This window comes from Drosophila melanogaster, chromosome 3R, assembly GCF_000001215.4.
Source record: "Drosophila melanogaster chromosome 3R".
Lineage (NCBI taxonomy): Eukaryota > Metazoa > Arthropoda > Insecta > Diptera > Drosophilidae > Drosophila > Drosophila melanogaster.
The window spans coordinates 18,825,337-18,850,530 of NT_033777.3; the positions used below are offsets into that span (position 1 = coordinate 18,825,337).

General features: G+C 42.5%; 1 protein-coding gene across 3 annotated transcripts in view; it reads right to left on the reverse strand.

Moving 5' to 3' along the window:
- Positions 1–23,888, reverse strand: part of Octalpha2R (alpha2-adrenergic-like octopamine receptor) — a 49,945-nt gene extending 26,057 nt beyond the window's left edge. For all 3 annotated transcript variants that reach the window (NM_001275785.2, NM_142497.5, NM_001275786.2), the window contains exon 1: positions 22,255–23,888. In NM_001275785.2, coding sequence (NP_001262714.1) covers positions 22,255–23,055 — 801 coding nt within the window. In that variant the 5' untranslated portion in view covers positions 23,056–23,888. The remainder of the gene's footprint in view (positions 1–22,254) is intronic.
- Between the last annotated feature and the right edge of the window lie 1,306 nt (positions 23,889–25,194).

Consider the following 25,194-nt stretch of genomic DNA (forward strand, 5'->3'; position numbering starts at 1 on the left):
ATATTAGCTTTTAAAAGGCATTAATGCAGACTTATATATTCAGGTATTATTATATACTTTTAGAACGTATTTTTCCAAGTGAACTTGAAAGGATGAGCACAGCACACTAACACACTTGCAGGAGTGGCCAAAGGAGCTCTTTGGCATATTTTTCACGCGCACACACACACACACACACCAGCAGACACTCACTAACACACGAGCAGGAACAATCAATGCCAGCCGTTTATGCCAAAAGTCAGTGATGTTGGGCGTTTTGTGTGCTTAGATACCTTTTATTTGGTTGGCTTTGAGTTCGACTTCCACTTTGGCTTCTGGCGTATGCATTAAGTTCTTCATACTAATTTCCCGGATAGTTTTGCGTGTGCGCGTGCCCTCTTAATTACATTGCCTTTTTGTGTCCTTCGGCTCTGATGCTCACGGATAAAGCCGAAAAAGACGATGGGTATAGCATGAGGTTAAGTGGAAATTATTTTAATCAAACAGCGGCAGGCGGAAAAGTTTTAGCTTGGTTAAGCCTAGGTCTTTGCCAAAAAGATGCCACAACAGCAACAGTTTTCCCTGTCGGTTAGATTATTGCGCATACGTCCCGTTGCCGACACTTGATTTTGGCCTCAAAATTGGCCAAACTAATTTATTTGATTCATTTGGATGCAGATTGTGTTTTCCGATTATTCACATACGAAGGCAAGCTCTCAAATATTTATAGTCGCTCTTATCTCTGGACCAAAAACATTTGCCAGTTTTCAATGTTTTCCTTTTTTGTGTGTGTGTGTGTGTGTGCGTTTCTGTGATTGTTTTACATTTTCAAGTTCGCCTGTTTTGTCTGGCGGAATATGTGCATAAATCTCTGTTATTAGTGAATTTATATTCGCCAGACATTTTCACGCACCCAGAGCAACTTTATTTCGCTGCTGTAATGTGTGGCATTTATACAGGAAATACGGTTCGGGCGGGGATAAAATCCGTAGAAACCCCTTAGAAACCCAAACGCAACCAACCAGCACACATATACGCTGCAGGCATCATCAGCGAAAATGTTCACTTCAAAATCCTTTGAGGTTGGCTGGCTGGCTCTCAAAATGAAATTAATGACTTAAAAGCTTTTTTGCGGTGCCCGTCACTCAAAATACAATCAATGCGCGTAACAGCAGCAATAAAAGCAACAAAGCCCCATTTTACCAACACCCCCGCCCAAAAAGAAACAAAAAATCCAAAATGCTGAGCTGTAATTTGCGAGCACCATTTAAAACCGCTGCAAAAGTTTTGAACGATCATAATGTTTTTACCACCTGCCAGCCAACCAGCCCAGCCTCTTTTGGCCAAGTGTCACGCCAGCCGCAAAACGAAGGATGGGGAACGAGCAATGGAGCTCAGTTCTCTTCTGCTGTTCTGAGGTGAGCAATAATTGTTGTTTGTGTGGCAAGTTCAAGCTAAAGAATTAAGTAACTGTAAATGCAATAAACGGCCACACCCATAGACCCCGAACTTCACCCGGCAAGAAGCGGCAGGAACCGCCCCGCACCACTTTTCCACGCCGGTTTGAGAGTCGAAGTTTTTATGGGTTGACAGTCAGCCACACAGACGCCCAGCAATAAATTGTAAGGAGAACGCTTAACGTGCAACATATTCCAACGGAAGTAGCAGCAGCAGCAGCAGCAACAACAACAGCAACAACTACAGTAGCAACAGCAACACCAGGGGCAGCAGCAGTTAACTTCCCCTTAAGAGGTTCGACCGGGGCTTCCCCCTTTTCGAAATAAATGAGCACTTCGCACCGTGAGGTTTTGCGGAGTCATTTTTCTCGTCCCCTTTGCAGAAGGGGAGTTCGAAAGTACACTACAATAAAAGGATACGAAAAAATATGTCCCAAAATAAGGTAGTTGTATAGAAATCTTCAGCAAACTTAAATGGCAACAAAAAGTTAGTGCCTTAAAATTTCGATCATGAGTTATACATCAACTTATAGACAAATAAAATATCGTCGCATACTAAACAATGCTAAAAAGATTTACAGACTTCTTCTTATTATGCACATTTAAGGACCTTCTCAATAAAATCCAAACAGCACTTCGATTTTCAGTGTAGGCCACGAGAAACACCTAGAATAACAATGGCATATTGTAACGCCATTAGCTGCTGGAAAATTGGCAACGCAACAAATCGAAGCGGGTTCAAAAGGAAGCTGGCTGGTTGAAGCACTAAGGGAAGTTCTACTTTTCTGAGGGTGAGGCTTTCTCCTGGGGGTGACATTAAATCAAGTGCAAAATGTCTGCGAAATGTGATGCGATGCAAACCGATGTTCTTGGCTGAGTGATAAAGTGTGAGCTATCAGGGAGAGCGGGAAATAAGGAGCAATAGGATGGGGGGTCTTGGGATATTTGTCCGGAAATTGCGTGGAACAGCAACACGTAGGGGCCCAATTCATTTCGGTTTCCATTCTCATGCCCCATGCCCCAGGCCCTGGCCTTCCACCTTCCACCTTTTACGGCATGCCGTGCATTCTGTGAATAAATCATCTCCGCAATCTTCATTTCTCCGTATATCACACGAAATAAACCAAAAATCGTTTATGGAGAAAGAAGAGCAACTTTTTTTTATGAAGTTTTCTTCTTCCGTTTTTATTTTTCCTGTCTAGCTCATACTCACCATTCAGTCACATCTTACGCAGCCCCTATGGCTGTCAGGAAAAAAGTTTCACCGTTTTTCGTATAAATTAAATTAAAGACAAATAAAAGTTAACTCACATGCTCCCACTCGGTCTGCTTTTCCATCGCTGAGCCCATGAGGTAGCAATTAATTTAATAAATCAACACAAAAGTTTTCCTACCAGTGCTCCTGCTGTTGGCCTGTTTTTCCTGTGTTGCTACTGCTATTGGATTTCTTTTTGCCTGATTCCATTATTAAGAGCTGACTGTGTCAACTTCGGCGGCCATTAGGCGCAAGCTTAACCCATCAGTGCCACAGTCGTGGCTAAAAGTAAAAGAGCTATCGATTTGCCCTGGAGATTTTCCTATCTACCCCACCTCATTTCGGTGTTTTGTTTTGGGCCATTGTTTAAGAGTATTTTATCGTACATTCTCCTTTCCTTTCCGGCTATCTATCCTTTTGGGAAAGAACGTTCCAAGTTTGGTCAAAGCTGAATTCGGTAAGTTTAATTACAACATACGCTGATCTAAAGAGAAAAACGCTGGCATGAAGCTTAATGAGCCAGCTGAGCTTAATGTCACCCCTTTTAAACCATCCAGTCTTATTTTGCCGCTTTATTCTAGTATGTAGATAATTATTCTATAATTATATATATATGTATTAAATTTTAGGGCAGAATATCCTTACAAATCTCGGCGACAATTATTACTTCAAGTGAAGGGGTGAAATGGGTTTGGAATTGTGCTAGAAAAAGTGCTGCCACTTTAACTCATAACAATGTTTGACAACTAGGGGAATGGCAAGCCGAGTGCGTGGGTTGGTTTTTTTTATTATGGAGTGGTTTGGTGGCAGGGACATCGCTTCCAGACAAGTCGGCGTTGTCTGGCGGGCGGACAAGATTTTCAGTTTAATTTGAACAGGACCTGACGACGACATAGCCTAGTTTCTTTTTCCGTTGTTGGCTCTTCAGCAGCGAGTCAGTGATAACAATGGCCGGCAACAAGGACAAAAAGCGTGCATCCTGCGTATCTGTGTGAGATGAGAGAGAATGGCAACTTGCAGCTGCCAAAGTTGCTGCCGGCTAAGCTAGACTCTTTTCATCCGTTGCGGGCTTGAAAAGCGGGCGAATCTGGGGTGATGTGATAGGTAGGCGATGGCGATGGCAATGGCGCTGGAAGTAAACGGGCCGAGAATCGCTGCCGGCATCTCGTCCGCTTCTGCATCCATCTCTCCATTTGGCCCCGGCAGTTGGCCGGCATTGATGTGAATCCCGTTGTCCTTGTTGTTGCCTTTTTAATGACGCTAAACGTTTATCAACACACACAGATGGAACGAGAGATTGACAAACAGGGAGGAGAGCAAATGCAATAATCTGCTCAGCTTTCCAGGCGTTTAATTAGCGGAAGCGTGAAGAATTAGGCCAGAACCTGGCACTGAAATTGCGCATACGAACCGTATGCAACGAGCAAGTTTTGTGTGTATAACGTATACGATCCTTCTGTAGTAATAAAATCAAAAAATGGAGAAAATGCATTTTGAAATGAGCTTGTCCTGAGCAAACCAATAAAACAAAAAGTCACACACTATAATAGGGAAGTGTTGCTGTCCTTTATATTTTGCAAGTAATCAATGTTTTTACTTAGCCACAAAACTAGGGACGAGCAACGTTATAGTTGTTTGTTTTGTATCGCGACGGCCTTTTTTTTATCACATATTTGTATTGGGTGTTTGTCTGTTTCACTTTTATGACGGCGTTTATGAGCGATATATGCGGTTATGACAGCGGCAACAGCAGGAGAAAGCCTTGTTTATCTGTGTTGTGGCTGCTGTCTCCAGTCCTCCATTGCACAGGACCAAATTCAGGAGCAATAGTAGTAGTACTAGGAGTAGAAATAGCAGAACCTGAAGCAGGAGTCGAGCTGGAGCAGCTTGTTCCTGTCACTTTGCTTGCCTCCAACCAGACCAAAAGCCATTTATGGTCGCACTCTGGACGCTTCTCTTTACGGCGCTGTCTTTCTCTCGCCTCGCCGTGATAATGGCCTCTGAAAGTCGACAGCAAGTACAGCACTATGGAAAATATTGCTAAATTTAATAAAAACTTTCTTAAAGTCATTAGGAAAATGGCCAAATTTAGTAAACAGCTGAAGTTTACCAACAGAAAGCTTAAATTCTGGTCTTGAGGAACTCGAATCTTACGAGTGGTTAAAAACTTTGTTTTAATGCCTGATCCGTCATAAAATAAAGTACAGTAATGATTTTGAATACTTTTGGACAATTATATAGATTTAATATATGGTTCCATTTTCGTTTTAAATTCTTTGTTTATTATAGCATGTATTGGTAACATATGATGCCAAGTAAATTTCCCAATTTTGGTAAGAAAATTATGGCCAGTGTAAAGCCTAGCTCAACGGCCTAAACTCTTCGTTGCCACTGTGCCAACTGTGCGTATTTCCACATCGTAATAAATTTGATGGCTCGACTATGTTGAAGGCCCAAGTTGGGGGGCCTACAGGAAAGTAAAATGTTAGTGCGTTGGACAAGACCAACTGAGCGAACTTTTCACCTGGTCAGGATCCGAAAGCTTGACACTTATCCGCATCGGGAAAGATGTCAGAAAGTAATGATGATGACGTTGATGGGGAAAGGGTAAGGTAAGGTAAGGCTCCCTGCTGCTCATTAACTATGACAGAACTTTGCCCAAAGCTCAGGAATTCCACTCTGGGCATTAAGCTAATGAAATAAATTCCGAATAAAAAAATTCCAGCCGAGAGGGCAAAAGTTTGCCCTGCATAGTTGGGCAGCGGAGTATAAAGTGGAGTCATTGTCGCCGGTTGACATTCTCCAGCTATAACCAAAGCGAAACAATGCGTTTTGCTCCGGCTAGTTCTTTTTATGCACTACTTTTTTTTTTTTGTGCGGTGCAATTCTGGGAATTTGGGAATTTCATACAGCCCCGGGGCGGCAGTGACAGCTTTAGTTATTTGACGGGTATGCCGGTGAAATATGTCAGTTAATATTGCCAACTGGACGCGATGGGAGGTGACAGGTATATGGTACCAGAGCCAACGTGAACGATAACGAAAACGAGAACTATCCGCGAAGTGCCATGGAAAATGTTAATAAAAGGCAAATATTTGCCAAGGGACTTCGCCGCGAAACGCAAAGGATTGAGATTGAGATGGCGGCCAACTAAATTGAAAGTAAACAGCAATCTATTTTAATGCGTGCGGCTTGGCAAGCGATGCAATCGGGACTTTCGCTTGTCAACCGCAGCTGAAAATTTCGGCATGCTGCTCTGCTCCATGGACTTCGCTCAGATTCAGCGGGAATCTTGCCCTGCAACCGGAACTGATTTCCAATGTGGCTGCAAGAATGCCAGGGACCTGCGAGGAAAATGTTTCGAATGAAACTTTTAGGCAAACAAAAGTTAATTAAAACATTCCGGCAGCCACGGAATACACTCGACAGAATGGTAATCACATCCTGCATAGTCTCTTCCATACATACATCTGAAAATCATCGCTTAAGACGATTTTAATTGGCGGTTTTCGCGTATCTTTTTCGACTTTTCGCTGCATTTTTGATTAAAGCAAAGGCCACTGGTTGGAAACTTGTGCTAATCAATGGATTGCTGGTAAATGCGAAATTAAAAATTAAAATCACCGAGATCCACTCATTTTCATGAGCGTGGGAGTGGGAAATCTGGAAAGCCACAGCAGAGCATGCCAAAGTAAAAGATGTTCAAGCATCAGCCAAAAGGGAAAATGAAAAACCATGGAATTTAAATTGAAATCGCAGTCGAAATAAAGTGAAATGAAGCGTTTAAATTGTGAGTGACTGTGTGAGTGCGAGCAAAAGGGAAAGGCACACACACACAACCATTCTGCCGAAAAAGTAAGTGAAAGTTAATGTGAACGCGCTTGTTTACTCTGCGGCTTTTGAGGCAATCGCTGAAAATATTCGACGTGCAACTCAGGCGAAAACATTGCCGCTGAGACCAAATGGGGGAATCGTGAAAATCGGAAAAGTGCGCTGTGCCATAAACGAAAGACGGGCAGAGAAAGCTAGAGGAAATCCAGAAACGACTACGCCAAGCATTCATCCTGGCGCTTTTCCTTTACTTTGGCTGTCTGGCAAAGGGGATTTACTCGCGAAATATGTAAACCGGTAACATCAAGCGAAGCGCGCTGGCATTTACTTGCCATCTCTACCCCGTCGGCCAAAATCGTGCAGTTGCTCTTGTCATCGCTCAATCGACTCAGCTGAATTTTTGCTAAAAAAAAAAAAAGAAACAAAAACACATGCAAATTATATTTCACTCGAGGATTTACTTGTAAATCGGGGATAACTCAGCGCTAAACACAGACACCGCGCACACCTGCAAGCTAATAATCATTAGAGCCAGGGGCTCATAGTTAGGCTTGACAATGCCATTTCTCCGAAATTTCTTTCAATTCTTTTGGTACCAACACTTCTGCGTTTCAGGGGTGTATTAATTTCTTGATATTGTGGATGCACGAAGATAAATAAGTAATAATAACGCAGTTGTTAGAGAAAAGTGTAAAGAAATATACATATATTAAAGGTGTTTCAACATATGCAATACAACAAGAAGTCATCAATATTTAGCAGTAAGTACGGGGTATCTGATAGTCTATTATCCGCATCGCCAGCTGTCCTTCGAGCCAAATCTGAGCTGCGCACATTTGCCACAAAAGCTGAGAGTATTTTGTTGGGGATTTGATTTAAAACAACTCGCTGGAATAACTGTAATAAACTTAGACGTCCTCGATGCGCAGAGACATTCAACTCGTGTGCATGTGTGCGAATGCCTGATTTATGTCCTCGCGGTTTTGGCTTCTGTTTAAGCGCCAATTGAGTCTCACGTCCCGGTGACAAATCGATTTCTTATCACCCAGCGGTACATTATGACCCCCTTGATGGCATGGATGGTGTTCGTGCGCCGGCGATAAGGTTAAGGTGGGACACCCCATGGCCACCATCACCCAACTTCCCAACTGAAATCCCGTATTCGACACGAATCCCCTCGGCGGCGCGGCACTGGAGTAAATAAAATTTTAATTTAATTTTTAAGCACTCGCAACGATTACGCGTAATTCAGTCGGTAGTCATGGACTGGCCTTTATCAGCGTTGCGCCAGGGAAAGTTGTTGACTTTTATGGCAAATGACTAGCGCAACAGAAAAAGAACCGCCTGCCCCGCCCACATGCCGCCAACGCCTTCGTCCTGCCTGTTAGCAGAAAAGTTAGCCCCATATTTATTTTCATTTGGCCGGGCAAGTTTGTCCACAGTCCTAAGAGCACTGAGAATAAATCCTAATACGATTAAATTTACTAATAACTTTGGCAATTGATATTGATGTTGAAATAATTAGCATTTTGTTTGATTTTGTTTTGTTTATCTTGACCATAATAAAAGTATCACAATAAAATGCCATGGAGGGCATTGCTATTTTCTAAGTGTGTTTTCCGCTGTTGTTGTTATTCTGTGGGTGTTGCTGCTCTTGCCTAGCTAGCTAGCATTTTATATTTGTTTTAATTTCCTTGCCATTTCCTTGGCCACATTTGTCAGTCAAATGGCACTGGGAACACCGAAGGAAGAGCAGGCGGGTAGGAGCAAGTTGAGTCTGTGCACCAGCATTTTACGTTTTAGTGTTTATTACAGTTTACTGGCGCCCAACGCAGGATGTGCTGTTACTTGCTACTTCCGCCGAGTTCCCTGTCCATTGGATGTGAAAGTATCAACCGGAAACCGGGGCGCTGCCTCCTAGTTGAATTACCCCCTTAACTGTGAGCACAACTTCCATTTCGGCAGCTATCCCGGCTCTTTCCACTTTTTTTTTGAGTTATTAAACGCAAGTCGAGTGCTATGGAGCCATTAAAAATTTTATTGACTTCACATGCTTAACGGCCCAAAAAGGCAATTTATTACTCATCACTTTATTTGGTGGCCCCCTTCCCTCAAAATCTTGGGCGTGGATGTTTTAAAGAAAGGCTTAAAGAAGTCCGAGCATCAGCTGCAGCTGATGTGGATTCCATTATATTCTTTCCCACTCGATTGTGTTAGTATGTATGTGTGAGTATGCCACTCAAAACTGGTTGCTCAGGTGGCCGAGCAAGCACGTAACCAGTTGCCGTGCCATTCTGGACAGACTGGACAGGACTTACAATGTCCCTTGTTAATGGCATTTTATCGCCAATTATAAAACCTGTCATTTCACCATTTTTATCAGTGCGCCAAGAAAAAAAAATGGAGAAAAAAAACACAAGTATCGAAGAATGAGGGAAATGTGTTAACAAAGGACCATACATCCCGACACGGAAACGAGGGCTGGCGGGATGGTTACCTACGGTCTGGGCTGGCGCTTGAAAATGCCAATCATGTTGGGACCGGATCACAGACGAGCTGGCGGAGGACGGAATACCGGCGGACGGGGCGCCAAGTGGAAGTCCCCCCTCTCCACGGATGACATGTGGATAAGTGGGCGATTGAATGACTGACTGACTCACTGAGTGGCAGACGGGTCCCTTTTAATTCATAAAGTAAACTGCCAGCGCTTAAAGGCAATTTCACTTCGGTTAAATATTGCAGGGAATACCACTTTCTCGACAAGGAGAGCCTATAAAAGATGCATTAAAAAGTTTTTATATTTGAATATGGTTTCCTTATCAAACTTTCCACATCCATTAGATATTTTTCCAATATAACGAGCATAAAATGTGACTGAATTAATTATTAACCACATTATTTTATACACATTTAAGAAGTACAATAAATGTATTTTTTATTTAAGTGCACTGCCGCCGTAAGAACAAGTAAAAGTTATTTTTCTTTCTGGTGAGCGAGTGCGCATACGTGTAGGTAAATAAAAGCTGTTAAAATACGATAGTGTTGCCTATTAGCACAATAGGCCAACGCACACATATGCGCAGTTATCCGCACTCTCACACCCACACGAACTCATACTCACACACAGGCCGGGGGTCGACCGCATGCAAAGGGCTGGGACAAAAAATACGTATACGCCGTGTGGGTTTCGGGTTACTGGTTAACGGGGAAAAGCGGGTTAGCGGTGCGCAAAGTGCACAGACACAGACACACACAGCACGCAAAGTGTAACCACAAACACGACAACGAAGGCGGCAACAAACTACAATCAACAAATACAAATACAAGTACAACGACAACTACAATGGGAGACAAAAAAAAAAAAAAATACACAAGGACACACACAGGCGGAGGCAGTCAGACAGACAAATGATATGTGTGCTGTGAGTTGTTCCTTGTGCCTCGGAAGACAAGTGCGAAGCATAGGTTGAAGGTGCTGCAAATGGGATTGGTTTGGGCACACCACGGTTTGGTTGGCTTTGCTTCTTCTTCTCCTCCGGACTCTTGGACTCCTCCGTCTCCAGCGTCTTATTTATGTGCCTATACGTTCGTTGTGCGAGTGTGTGCGGTAAGTTTATGATCGGAAACTGCGACTGACGCAGAACATAAGTTGGCAATGCGGTCAGAATCACAGTCAAAAGAGTTGCGAAAAGAAGAAGGAAATTAAGGGATTTCCCGTGGTGTGCGAAAGTCACACTTTCGTTTCAGCAGCGAAATATTTCTTAAGTTTGTACCTTGAAGTATGATTTCGATTTACGGCGAGATAGTTAAAGGTCTGATGTATTCCTCAACTTTATTGCGTTTGGATTATGTAAGAACTTTTTAAAACTTTTATCAGAACCGATGGTGTATAGATTCTTCCGAAAATCTTATTTATAAGTATCTAAAGTCTATCAATCTTTAGCGTATCCTTTTTTTAATGTTAAAGTTAAGTTAAAGTTATCCCGTCCGCTTGTTGCCTCGGGTCAGGACATTTACTCAACATTGCCGATGTCGAATGACTTAATATTTGCAATCAAAATGCCATTGATGCGAAGCACTCCATCTCCGGATCGTGCTTTGTGATATCCTGGAACTCTCGAATTCATAACAAGCATAACAAATGGCCAAGCTACATGGCTGCCGTCCCGGCCATAATATCAAATCATATTTTAACGTTTATTCCCACAACAACAACCACGCTTGAGTTGGATTTTTCCGCATTCTATTCTTGTTGCTGCTCCTTGATGGCATGAAATTCTTGGTAGCAGCAACAACGGCCTGGCATTTACTAATTTCATAAAGCCAAATGAAATAAAAATGCCAGCAGACGGGAACATCGCAAAATAGAATAGAACAGAAGAGACTGAATGGGGGATGTGACAGTTGAAAAAGGATGTGTATGTGGTATTGGAATTTATCGCGGTCTCAAAGGAGAGTTTCCTCTGCTTTTCGGCCACTCTTGCCAATGCAGTTTTCATCTTGGCTGGGCAAAAGGGGGAAATGATCAAAGCCTCACAATGAGTGCTCCATTTCCGCCCTGTGTATGATGGTGAGAAAACTGAGGTCGGGCTTAGTGCCAACGATGGCAACAATAACTCAATAAAACCCTGGCGCCGCAGACGAAGCGCAAATGAATGCATGAACCAGCTTCTTTTCGTGTCTGCCTTGAAATTTTCCCATTCCTTTCTGTTTTACTAGCTCCAAAGAAATATCCGAGTGTCATTCGTCTTCATCGTCGTGCTGGCGTGTTAATGAAAGACAAAGGAATGGCAATGGCAACGGCAAAGGCTCTTGCTTTTATGGCGAACTGTAAAATGCGCTTCATTTGTAAAAATGAGCTATCGACATGGGGGCGTATGCGTAACGTGTGCGGCAAAGTGCCCGGAATTATGATGATTGACGATTATACACGCGGGCTTAGGAGCAGGAGCAGCCAGAGGATCAAGTATGCTGTGGATGTGAGTGGACGAGGATGAGGTAATATTTCCTTTTGGCATGCAAAATTAGATGGATTTCCGAGAGTCAAAGGTAAATATGCATGGCACATGCGGAAAGGGTTTCCATTGAAGCTTATGATGTAACCAAGTCAAAGGCTTAACCAGCATGCAGATAAACAAGCAAACGGAATTATTTAAGAGCCAAAAGAAAAAAAAAGGGGGGAAAAATTAATATTTATGACATGGCCTGTCCTCAAATGTCAATGTGCATATTTTTTTTTTTAATTATGTACAAAATTCGAGAGAAAAGGAAACTGCGACTGCTAGATGCGGGCTTTCTCTGAATTATGCTGAGGCAATTTTCACTTCGTTGCCGCTGTCAAATTTTACACACCCTGCTTTACGGTTTTTTGTTATTATTATTATTATTTTTTTTTGTTTTATTTTTAAATTTCCTCGATTCCATTCCGTTTGCCCTTACTTTTGTTTTGTTCCGCACTTTCCCAACGCTTTTCCACTTTGTTTTTCATTTACATTAAAAGGTTCAAAATGAGCGTAATTAAAATTGACCCAAGAGAAGTAGAGCCGTGGCAATAAAAAGTAAGAGCTGGAAGCGGGGCAAACTTTTGCATAATTAGGCAGGACAGGGAGACTACATGAATCATACGGGGGCTTTGTTGGTTTGGATTTATGAATGTCGAAATTAAACTCATATATGCTAAATTGAATCTGGCCCCCATTGAGTCAATGATACTCGGAGCCAAAGTTGCACCAGGGTGGGAATCGTGAGCCAGTGAGTCTGTGTGGCAACAAGAACCTGCCACCTCCTGTGGCCTTGGGAGGCTGCCCTCCTCCTTTGCCCTCGCTTCTGTCTCATTTAATTTTGAACTTTTTTGATTTCTCTGGTGGCCGAATGGCTCCCCAAACGACATGTGCGGCGAGTGCAAAAGTTGATTTCAAAGTTACCCCGTCGCAAAGGCGGCAAATTAAACTACAAATTCATTTACGCAATGCAATTTCAGTTGGCAAATTTAATTCAATTCGCACAAACGAAAGTTTATCTCGCCGCTTGGGGTAATTATATTTGCATTTAGTGCCAGATTATGGTACACTGAATTAAGAGCGCAATGCAAATTAAAAACTTATTCATGCTTTTGCCAAATAAATGCAATTTCTATAATTTCTTTTGGGCCTTTGCCTCCCATTTATCCCAGTTTTCGTTTTATTTTTTTAATTTTTTTTTTTTCTCTCCGACCCACTTTATCGTATTTAATAGCACAAAATGGCCCACAGAAATGGGGCCCGACGACATTTTGTGTAATTTATTTGGCCTACGGGCGCATCCGAGTCCTTTCGCTCTTCCTCCTTCTCCTCTCCTCTCTTTCAGGATTCAACGACGAGGACGATGAGGCGCGCAAATACTTTAAGACGATTTTATGTAAATGTTTTCCGTGCTCATGTTTTAAGCGTGTTGCCATCGCCGGCGACAAACGCCAAAAAAAAGGCAAACGCCGACCGCCACAACAAAGGATGGGGCCGAACTCCTGCTTTTAATACACTGGGGAGAATAAATAATAGCATAGTCTGGACTCAATAATTTAGCTGGATATTATTGAAAAACATCCCCAAATCCTGCAGACATTTAAAGTAAATTTACAAACTGTTTCTGTCTCTATTGTTAGGTAGCACATTTGTCATTAAATCCATTTTATGAAGAGCGTTATGGAAATGCTGCATACTTTTATTGCTGATTATAAACCGAACTATTTAACTATTTTTCTCCGTGTATCCGTCGTTCTCGAAACCAGTTTGGCTCCTTTGCCGTGTCTGTTCGTTCGGAATTTTATTCAAAATGGATTATGCCGCCTGCGAGTGAAAAGAAAACAAGCCAAAAAATAATTCTGCACCATTGTGGACACATTGTTGTTTGTTTTTACGCCGGTTGCTGAATGGCCCCACTCGTTTTTCCCGCTGAATTTCTAAGTGTTTATGTTTATGCGACAAAGTGCCAAGGACCAAGGACTGCGTTCCAACTCCTGGCTAAGGCAGATAAAGTTGCGAAAAAATCTTAAAGCAAGCACTCAAAACTGAAGTTTAATGAAAGGCGAAATTGGTGTTTGATTTCGGCGCGGCCATAAATCTTCATATGGCCAACTGCTCGCTGCTGCCATGTGTGCTGACTCAACTGGCAATTATCTCAGTCTGGTTGTTTTCCAGTTCCAGCTTTCAACGTTCGTTCGTTTAAGTGAAAGTAAATCAATATGCTCGGCACGGTAAAAATTTACGACAAATAACGCATTAAATTGAATTGCTAAATTTAATTTTATTGTCGAATCGTGCGAGGAGTTGCCGCCGGGATTCCTGCTCCTTCAACTGCACAACTCTTTCGTTTATTAACCATTTCCCGCGATTCCCGCCCAACCAACACACATGTACAAAGAGAGATGGATATATCGAACCAACAAAGGCGCCAGACGATGGCTATATGGCTGCGATGACGATGGGTGACAACGCCAGCTGGCGTGATAAGCCATTCATTACGATTATTATGGAGGAGGTGCCAGAATGGAGAGAGGAGAGGACCAGCGACCTACACACATGGTCTTGAACTCTCGGCGAGCAAATAAAAAAATACTGCTGATAGGGGTAAAAAATTTTCATACTCATTTATTTTTATTTACTGCTCGCAATTTGCACATAAAAGCCAGAAAGCCAGCAAGGCAAAGCCGATGCCAAAGCTGCTGAAACCGAAAACGGAAAACCAAAGTGAAAGTCTCTGCCGTGCCCATGGCGTGTGTGAAAGGGTTTTCTCTGCAAAAATATGGTTAAATTATGCGTTGCCATAAAGCCGAGCACGGCTAAACAGAGCGGTGCACGGCAATGCGATTCGATGTCGATGTGAATGGCATTGTCAATATTTAAGTTTTGATATTGTTATGACAGCGGATGGCGCAAAGTTTTTGCGTGAAGCTAATTTATGGCGTTCATGTGGGCAAATGTTGTCATAAATGTCAAGCGATTTTTTCGGTTCGGTATCGGTATCGGTCTCTTGCCCTTACTTATTTTTTTTTTTTTTTTGCCAAAGAATTATACGATCGTATCGAATGGCATTTGGTGTTGGGTCATGCGTGTAAAATTAAGTGCAGCCGGCTTACTCTTTAATTATGGCCAACATGCTGGCATTTGGCCAACGGAATCCAAGGCGACAGGCATTTGCCTTTTGCTCAAATTGAATGGGAGCAGCGCAGAGGGCCTGGTAAATATTTCATTTCATTTTATTTGATTTCCTTTAATAAAGAGCGCGCCAGTCGGCAGTGAAAATCACAGGGCAGAACTAAAGCGGCTGCGGGGCGTATGCGCAATTTGTTTTATTTGTGTTGCACAGTCCCTCAGCAGAGCGGCCAAGACAAATTTATTTCCAACTTTGACTCGGACTTGGTGAGATTCTGTTTTAATTTGCGATTTTCCGCTTGTTTTGCCAATTAGGCGCCATTTGACTTTACGATTGCAAAGCAGTTTGCCCAAAAAAAAAAAACAAAACTTTGACAGAATGTTCGCAATTGATTCGGCAATAAATTAACTTTGACCCTTTCAGACGGTCAGCAAAATAAACTTTTACAATAGAAGAAAATTAGAAAATAGAAAATAAAATTGGAAAAATTTATTAATATACATAGTATAATATATAGATTGGAATCCGCTTTGAATACCTATTTTATTATAAATATTTCTGGTACTACACCACATTTTTTTCTCCGTGCAATGTCTTTCCCATCCAATTGGGTTTCCCGTTTGTTCCTTAAGGCCAAAGAGCGTGCAGACAACAACTTTCCAATGGATTTTAATTCAATTAGCATCAGCGGAACGCAAGTCAATTGTAAAAGAGTTTTGCTTTTATCTCCGTCTGTTTTTCGCCCATCTTCAATTTCCCAACTTTTGCGGCCTGTTTTGTTCAATTTATTTTGGCGAGTATAATTTACTTTGGCAGCAGATAGGGCCAAGATTCTTGTGGCAAGCTCATAAATACAAAATCTGCTTCAGCTGGCATTCGGTGGCCACTGGTTTAAGCATGTTTATGATCTTCTTGCCTGTTGGCAAGCGAAAGTTAATACTCGTGCGAATTTCTCAGACACTTTCGGTACGAGCCTAGCATCCGAAACAAAAATAATGACACAAAACTTTTTCGAAGGAATTATATTTCATATGAGATGACATCAGCTCACACAGAGTTGCAGGCATATATGTAATGTAAATGTACGATGTGTCGGGTATCTGAGACAAACTTTTGTGGGGCAAAGTACTTGATGCGATAAGGGGCACAGCAACAAATGTGGGAATTCGGTCCCTGATTTTGCTCCAGGACCCATTCCTGCATTTTATGGAATGCAATAAAAAACTTTTCAGACTGCCTCCGAAAGTAAGCAATGCAAATTGTTCAAAGAACAAACGAAACGACTTTAAGCGACGTCTATGGAGCGCACAAAATAAATAAATAAATAAACGCCAGCTGACTAAGCCACGAAGCCAAACAATTGACTGAGAACGCGTTGGCCACCGAAAAAATAACAGAGAGAAGAATGAAAAAATAATAATAATTCGGACACTAATCCGAGCTTAGAAACTTGGCTTTATTTTAATCAAACCGACGGAGCCAGCAGCACGAAAATTTCCCCCAGCTGCCAGGCACACTCGCTCCCCTTCAGAAAAAAAGAAGGGGAGGAGTACAGAAAGAAGCCATTGGCGAAACACGCGACAGCCATGATAAGGGATGAGGGGGATAAGCCCCTGGAGCTGGAGGAGCTGGAGGAGCAGGCATGTGGCATACATATCCGGATACGGGTCCTGCTCCAAGTGAAGTTCAACTTGTGCCGACTTTAAGTTTCTGCCCGGGCATGACAAATGCCAATGAGCGGCTGCACTGCACATAGCAGTTGAGCGGATGGAGATGAAATCTGTGTTGAGAAGTAAGCACTGTACACAGAGAAAAACTTAAATTAAAATTGTTATAAAATTATAATTTAAAACATATTTACATGTATTCAAGTAAGGGAAACACATTTATGATTAAAAGTTCAGCATATATTTAGGGAAAACTTCTTACTATTGGATGATTACTCATTCAGTATTTTAAATGTACAGCCGGAAAAGTGCTCATTCATAAATATTATAAGAAATGAATGCTGAAACGGACCACTTAGTAGTTAATATGTAAAGAATAAGTGCATTTCTTCGTATGTATGTGTAGACCACAAATGGTATACGTGAGGCACTCACAATAACGAGTCACACATACTATTGCAGAGCGACCCAAAAGCAGCCGGAAAGAATTGCTCAGTAATTTAATTTAACCAACGATGGGAGTTGAAGCTCGGAGTTGGGAGAAAAAAAAAAAAAAAACGGTGGGCGCCAGTTAGTGGTGCGTGCGCCATAAGCTAAAATGTCAATATTTGACTATGCTACGCATAAAATGCCAAGGCATATGCCTTGTGGTGTGTCGGGCATTCAAAGGCACACGATGTCCTCTGTGTGTTTCATTTCATTTTTTTCGCATTGCCGCCAGTTGTTTGGCGCTCCACAAACAACATTCTATCTGTATCTGTGTAATGTAATGTCAGCTGCGATGAGTGCGCGACGAGCGGAAATTAGCAAACGATCTGAGCAGCCAAAAATAAGGGAATGTAAACGGGGCGTATGCTTGCTGTTTGATTCTGTTCCGATTTCTTTCCCCCAACTGCTGGACCCGTATATATTTTCTTTAATAATTTCCTGTTATAAACAAATCAAGGATGTAATAACGCAGTTCAATGCGTAAATGTTGCTGTCTCCGTTCCCAAAAACTCCTGGCAGCCGCTCGAAAAATAAATGCCACTGATTATGATCTTAAAAGCCATTTCAAACCCTAATGGCCGAGAAAAGTGAACTTTTCCAACGACGTGGAAACGTGGTGCGGGGCACATAGTAAATACACTAAGCTACATAGTGCAGTGAGAGAAAAAAAAAACAGTGCCACAATTACATAAACAGGCCAAAAAGCCGAACAATTCATGAATTTCTTTTGAAATAAATGCCTGTTTTGAGCTGTAAATTCGATTACTAGTTATGCATTATATATGAACTCAATAGTAAAACAACTAGTCTGTTATGCAATTGGCAATCAGTCTTAAATTTAAACAACAGGCATACATTAATCATTCAACAGTTAGGCAAATCGCTTTCACTGAAATCTCATGCGGGAAAAGTAAAAGCAACAGCAGAAAAGCCATGAAATTGTTTACCATGAAAATATGTGCAATCCATAATGTGTACAACTTTGCAAACTAGCAAAATACTTGATATTTTCCCCAAGTGCAGGGCAAGATACACAAGCATGCCCGAACCCGCCCAGGGAAAGTATCTCAAGGACTAAGCCCATTAGCTCACTGCTGTTGAACCTTTTTTTTTCGTAGCGAGTCCTGGCATTTCTTTGCTTTTGCATGAAAATGCTGCCCGAAAGAGAAAAAAAAAAAAAATGAATGGAAAAAATGTAAAATACTTTAGCCAACATAAAGGGCTACACTCGCACACATGCGCGTCTGGGAAGGCAAATGTAAGTACAGAAACAACAAACCGTCTTCGAGCCGAGCCAAGCAAGTCAAGTGTATGAAATGTAACAAAGACCTAACGAGAATTACAGCCTCAGCATGCACATGTACATGGAATAATGAGAAAATATCAAAAGTGCCCAGGCTCACGCACACACTCTGCCTCTGGTGGACTGAAAATAGTGGTGCTCTTGGACGTGGACGTGGACGTGGACGTGGACTTGTCCAGGCTCAATGTCAACTTAAAGCCCTTGCAGCCCGACTGCCGCCGGCCACGACATTGAGGTTGTTGGAGAAAGCAGCAGCCATTATTAGGAAAAATGGGGTTTTTGCCATGCCCTCGTCGCCACTCTCTTAATTTCCTTTAAAGTGCCTAAGCTTGGCACAAAAAAACAAAAAAGAAACTGACGCTAATGAGCTACTTAGGCAATGACTTAAGTCGTTATTGCGCTGCCGCATATCATCGCATTACACATCACATTACACACACGCACTGTTGGCCCCGTAATTTGAGTACACTAATAATACCCACATCAAGTTCTACGTTTTTGTCTTAACTACTCAAAACTTTCACTATGGCCCACAAGCATGTGACTGAGAAAACTGGGGCCAAAAGCCGATTGAGCCGCACTTTTGATCCTGGCCATTTGTTGCGCCATTGTGTGATGGCTGGCTTTTGTGCATGTTCCGTAAAATGGTATATAATATTCGATTAATATTTCAATAAAGTGTTTGGCCCTTTACGGATTATAATAAGGTCCATTGTGCGACCCTTTGCCACTGAGCACTGAGCTGCACAAAGGACACAATGGCCGGCTCCATGGGACGAGCAGTGAATAATGTAGTTCCTTGGAATCAGAATCTTTCTCAAGAACCAACGGCCCCACTTCATTCAATAAGCGGTCTTTTGTATGTTTATTTGTAGATTTGTTGGACCTCCAGATTCTTGAGTTGGCTGTGTGAAATTGCAGCCATTACGTGGGCGGCGAACAATGCCAGTTGATTTTTGGGCCACGCCGCGGGCCATCAAATTATGCGTCCAAAAATAACGAATCCACCCACACGCATCCATATTGGGATATACCTCATTAGGTGCGGCATTAATCAGGGAGCGCAAACTTTCATCGCCGCTGCCAGATGATGTCAATTAAAGGCGCCTGCCCAAATATATTCCTCCTAATCCTCCTCCTTGGAGGTTTGGAGAAAACAAAAAGATCCAAAAATAGTTCGTTGCCGAGACAAACTCGAGTGGCCCGAAATCAGCGTCAACGCGCTCTAAAATGCCATTTTATTAATTAAATCGAGCAGGCAAGTGTCAAATCAGCGCCACCACCACACACGAAAACCGCCCAACAACCCCACCACTTTTTTGTCCACCTCCCCAGCGGCTTGTATTGCGGTTCAATGTGCGACGATGACGATGACGACGACGGCGGCGGCGAACAACAATTTTGTACATGTCAACATGGTGTCATAATTAAAATGTTCACCAGGCCATGCCACTTCGGCCTCCTCGTGCCCTGCTCCTCCACCTGCTCCTACCCAGCCACATCCTCATCCTCCTCATTCGCCGGCTGTTGGGTCGCCAAATTGGGGATTTCACATGGCAACCCCGGACAAGGCCAATGTCGACAGGCGAGAGACTTGCTTAATGATTGGACAGAGCTCGTTTGCTCGGCGAAAAATCAATTTGAACTGGTTTACCCGCTGATGCAGGAGGTAGTTGACATTCGTAAAGGATTCTGAATTTCAAATAACAAATGTATATGTTCAAATACACAGAAAAATTATGTTTATATCCGGAACTATGCGAGGAGTTACAAAAAATAAATACGATGTGAAACGTGTATTAAAGTTACAGGTAAACATTTTAATCGATTTTGATCCAAGTAAAACCGAAATTATATATAACTGCAAACCTCTAACTCGTATAATTCTACCATCTGCAAGATACATTTATGTAGAAAGTATCTGATTGAAAACAAGATATTTCTTTCTTTTTTATCAGAGTAAGTTATGTGTTAGTCGTTTGATAGGTGAAGTGAATTTTCCCAGTTGATGTGGCATTTGTTGTCACAATGCTAATATGAGTGCCCGGAATTAGGTGATTCAGAAGTTAGTCGATTGCTTAAAGCGTCGTAGAGCAGGCAAACTCATGTTCGTAAGTACAAAAGTTTGGCCATTATAAATTGTCATTTTGTGCTGTTTAGACTGCTTAAAATTGGGCTAAAAACATGTTTGCTCATTCGCCGGAGCTGGAAACTTATCCGGGCCACTTAGGCTTGATTAATGTGCCAGCATTTGCCGGAATATGCGAAACTGGACGCTGGCCATCGTAAATAAGTGCCTTCGCCCCCACTTTCCAGCGTCTTTATTGTCTCAAGGTTAATTTGAATGGCAAACTTTACGTAAGCAATCCTCTATATTAGGATATTTTCGTTCTGCGCTTCGTCCACTCCACTCTATTATTATATTCTGCTACTTTATTATGTCCTCTTTTTTTTTTTTACTTTTTATTTGCTGTCCAATGTGTGTGGTGTGCGTGTGGAGGGAAAATATAAAAATTAATCAAGAATTCTGGAGACAGCCGAGATACAGATAGAAACGATATGGAGGGGAATGCCCTGGGTTATTTGCATTTTCCATTTTGCTTCGCATTTATCATGATTGCAATAAATAATATTGTGGTTTAACTCACCACTGGCCACTTTTATTCACTGCACAGCTTTTCTGTGTAAAGTTTTTTAAACGATTTAAATTGTTTGCCACTGCTGATTTCCATTGCGCAAAATGGCCACTTAAAGCTGGAATTCCTGGGGGGCCAAAAGCGAATTGTGTGCCAATAGCAGCCAGCAGCAGTCGAAGGGGTCAGTCAGTCATTCAGTCAGTCAGTCGTTGTGATTGAGCGTTTTTCTCGTTGACTTCGCCGAGTGTGTGAGTGACTGCATCGATTGATTCCCCTAGTGAAGGACGTTTTCAATTTGTGGCAAAATTTAAGGAATTTTCCCAAAAAAAAAACGAGGCAGCTTGCGGCAACTACTGATGTTTTGTCTTGCCTTGGATGGGGGGAATTTCTCTTCTGAATTTTCCAGCTACTTTGTTACGTTTTTGCCCCACAAACAGGCACACATGCACACTGAAAAGCTTCTATCCATGGTGGTCTGTGTTCCAAAGAAATTCAAATTCAGCAACTGGCGAACCCGCATGATAATGCGCATATTTTTATGCATTATAGCCTACTTTTTGGGGTTGGCTTAGAGCCGTTTGCATCTGTATTAGGCAGTCGGAGGCCACAAGCTGGCGGAATTAGACACACTCGGAATGTAGCCAGCGCTCATATGCATAAATATTTCTGCGTTTATTCCCTGCGTGACCCAAGAATCGAGGGGATGTGAATGTGGTTTGGATACCAACAGCCAAGGCATCGCCGAATCATCTGACAATCGTGCCGACAACTCGCCAAATTTGCATAGAAAGAGGCCGCAATTTTGCGCTTTGCATGTTGCTAGCCGAGCTTTTGCCAGCATTTTAGCCATTCACCGCTTTATTGTTCGCAAATGTAAGTACTCGGCAGCGATGGCATCTATTGACGTGCAAAAAGTGGCTAAATCGGGCTAGAAAATTTTGCTTAAAATAGCCACGGTAAATTATTAAGACATTACGGAAATAATTTATGTATACATTTGACCTATTTTTATACAGATGTTCCTAGACTGGTAAGAAAATGAAAATGCCATTATATGCCATAACATCTTTTTTATACCAAGCCTTTTCTTGTAAACATTTTGAAACCTAAAATCTGAAGCCAAATATATGCCGTGTTATAAAAACATCAAGCAAGTTCGTAAAAAATAATTGTGCTTAAAGTCTGTGCGTTTCAACTATAAATCTGTGGAGGTTAAAAAGAAATTGCTGTTGCTATTCAAGTAATTTAAAGATATTTATAAGCCAAACCGTTGATTATGGTTCGAATAACAGAATTTTATAAAAGTTTAATAATCTTCCATACTCCACACACATCACACCAGAAAATAGCCAATTGGGCAGCACACACGATGCTTTTCAATTCCACAACCCGTCTGAATTTTCATTGTTCGATTGTCGGTGGGGCAACGTCAATTGCCGTCAATTGGCGTCAATTTCGCATGGGATGTGGATTATTGCGCCACTTAGGAGCACCACTTGCCACTTACCTCGCACTTGGGCAGCGGTCCCTCTGGCATCTTCACCTTCCAGCCGAGGAGCGGCGGTATGCAGATGAGGGCGGACATAATCCAGACTGCCGTGATCATGACGGCGGCTCGCGCCGGCGTTCTCGACTTCAGATAGTCGACGGCCTTGGTGATGCTCCAGTAGCGATCTAACGAGATGAGGCACAGGTTCATGATCGAGGCGGTGCAGAGGAGGACGTCCATCGCGGAGTGGATGTCACACCACCAGCTGCCGAAGATCCAGTAGCCCATTAGCTCATTGGCCAGCGAAAATGGCATGATGATGAGGCCCAGAAAGAAGTCGGCCACCGCCAACGAGGCAATGAACCAGTTCTGTATATTCTTCAACGACTTCTCCGTGGCAATGGCTATGATCACCAGCATGTTGCCCACCACGATGATAATCATCAGGATCGTCACAATAATGGAGGCGATCACGATGTGCGTAAGCGTATATCCACTGGGATACCGGCCATCCCAGTGGACTTCTGTGTGATTCGGATTGGTCAAATTGCCCGATGTCGCCCCGGAAGCACTGCTTTGATTATAGAATCCCGCCGCCAGCTGCAGGCTGCTGTTGTAGAAGCTGCCATTCAGGAAGAATATCGTATCGTTGACATTGACATATCCCGATCCCGGCGGCAGGGTCAGCTGACCATCGACACTGAGCAGGGGCGGATTGAGGGTGGCATTGTCCGGCTTTCCGGTCGAGAAGACGGCCAGAAAGTCATCGGTGCTGATGTTGCCCGTATTGATGTTGGCATTCAGTCGGCTATAATCCATTGTGATCGTAATAGTGATCGTGATCGTGACCGGCGTTCGTCCAACTAACTTTGTGGATGCGTGGCTAGCTCTAGAGTCTGATTGGTCCCATGCTGCCCGTGTTTACAATTAGTACTTATTGCGCGCGAAATTCCAATCGATTAATCCTAATAATTTAACTATTCCTACAGCATTCGCATATTATTTCGCTTATTTATACCCGTTTTTGCACCGAAACTTGTGTGTGCTACGCGTTCTGTTGGCCAAAACACGAGCGTTTTGTTATATTTATTTATTCTTTGGTTGGTTTCGTTTTTTATTGTGGTTTAAACAATTAGAGTCTACAGTATATACAGTGGCGGATACACGGACACACATTTGACAGAGACGCGAGTAGAAAAGGCTGCTGGCTATTTACAGGAGGATGGCATTGTGTCTCGGCCGGAATACGATCCCATCGATCCGGCTCACATGGCGTATGCGTTACGCGTTCGCTGCTGGCCAACTCATCGGTCAGACACTCCGCACGCTGGCATTTAGTAAAATAATTGTGAATAACTTGTGCTCTTCCACTGAAACCGAAAAATAAATTGTGCGGATCTGTATCTCTTTCTCTGTGATAAATGATGCGCTGATGTTTTTGTTCCGCTCGACTTTGAATTTGATTTCAATGTGGCTTCTGATCTGATGTTTTCTGTTTATTTACACAAAAACGCGCGACCGCGATTTTGGCCCTCAATCAGGCGTTGGCATATTTTGGCGCTGTCTTCGAGGAGAAACTGTTGCCGTTCCGGCTAAAATTGGTTGGCTCTTTTGGCTGCTTTCGGCTACTTGGCCAATTGGCGCGCCCGGAACACGTTCGCACCGCTGGAACTGCACATCCTAACTGAACGCCATCCGCTGGCGGATTCATCGCCCAGTCGCCCAGCTTGCTACCAAAATCGCCGTCCACAACTGCCAGTGCCATCGGTCGTGTGCGGCAGCATTCGTTCGTTTGTTGTCGTTTTCCACCGTGGGAAATTCTCTCCGCTCGCTCTCTCTCTCTCTCTCTCTCTCTTTCTCTCTCAGCGATTTTCCGACGCTCTCTGGGATCCGAATTGAGGGTGCCGTATTCCATTTGCTGTGTTCTTCATCTGAAATGCTCATCTTGAGTGTCCCGCACTTGCAGTGGTCGCCTTTGTTTATCAATTTCATTGGCAAGTGTTGCGGTGTCAACAGATTAAATTTCTAGCTAAGCAAACAATACAACGAAATTGCGCTCGAATAAATAACGAAGCTGGCAGATATGGGCAAAAAAGCAATTATAAAATTATTATCTTATACTTTGTTCAGCGTAGGTCAATATCATTATATTGTTATCTATTTGTAGAGACGGCAAGTAGAACAGAAGCGAAAAGGTAAATTGTAAATTGAATAGCTGGATTAATAAGATTATTATCAAAGTGATTACATGACATTAAAGTTCAGCAAATTCAAATATAGTCTATGTAAATCTATGGTGCGTAAATCTATGGTCTGCAATCTATGTTCAGTGTTAACATATATCTGCATATAATCTTATCAATAATATATTGTAAACAATAATCTAAATACAGTCATTATGATTATATTAAATGCATAATATTATATTTATAATATAATACAAATGATTACATACTACATTAGACGTCGATCGAACTGATTGTTATTATCTTAACTAAACAACACTTTAGTATCGTATTCGTCTTGTCTTGTTTTTCATCGCTACGTTCCACAAGTGCATGTTCATCGGGAAATTCGCCTCCTTCTCACTCTCCAAATGTTTTTGAAGGAAATTCTCTCTGTTCCATTTTCCAAAATATTCCCCAATGTGTTGCGCGTTCTGTTGTGCTTTGTTTGCCTTTGCCCCAGTGGCCTAAACCAAAAAAACCGAAACTTATTTTTGTGGCAGCACTTTTCACGTTTCGCCATTACCAGCGGGCTGCGAATGAATCCCTTTTTACTTCTAAGAACCCCCGCTTCGTGCATATGTTTGCCAAGGGTTGCTGCTGGCCAGATTCGCTGGCCATGTTTGCACGATGCTACCTTTAGTTTACATTTTCGTTTTAACCCACATACGGGCCCCGTTGCGTTGTTGGCCGTGCTGGGCCACCTTTAAACACTTCTCAATTGTGGTGGGTA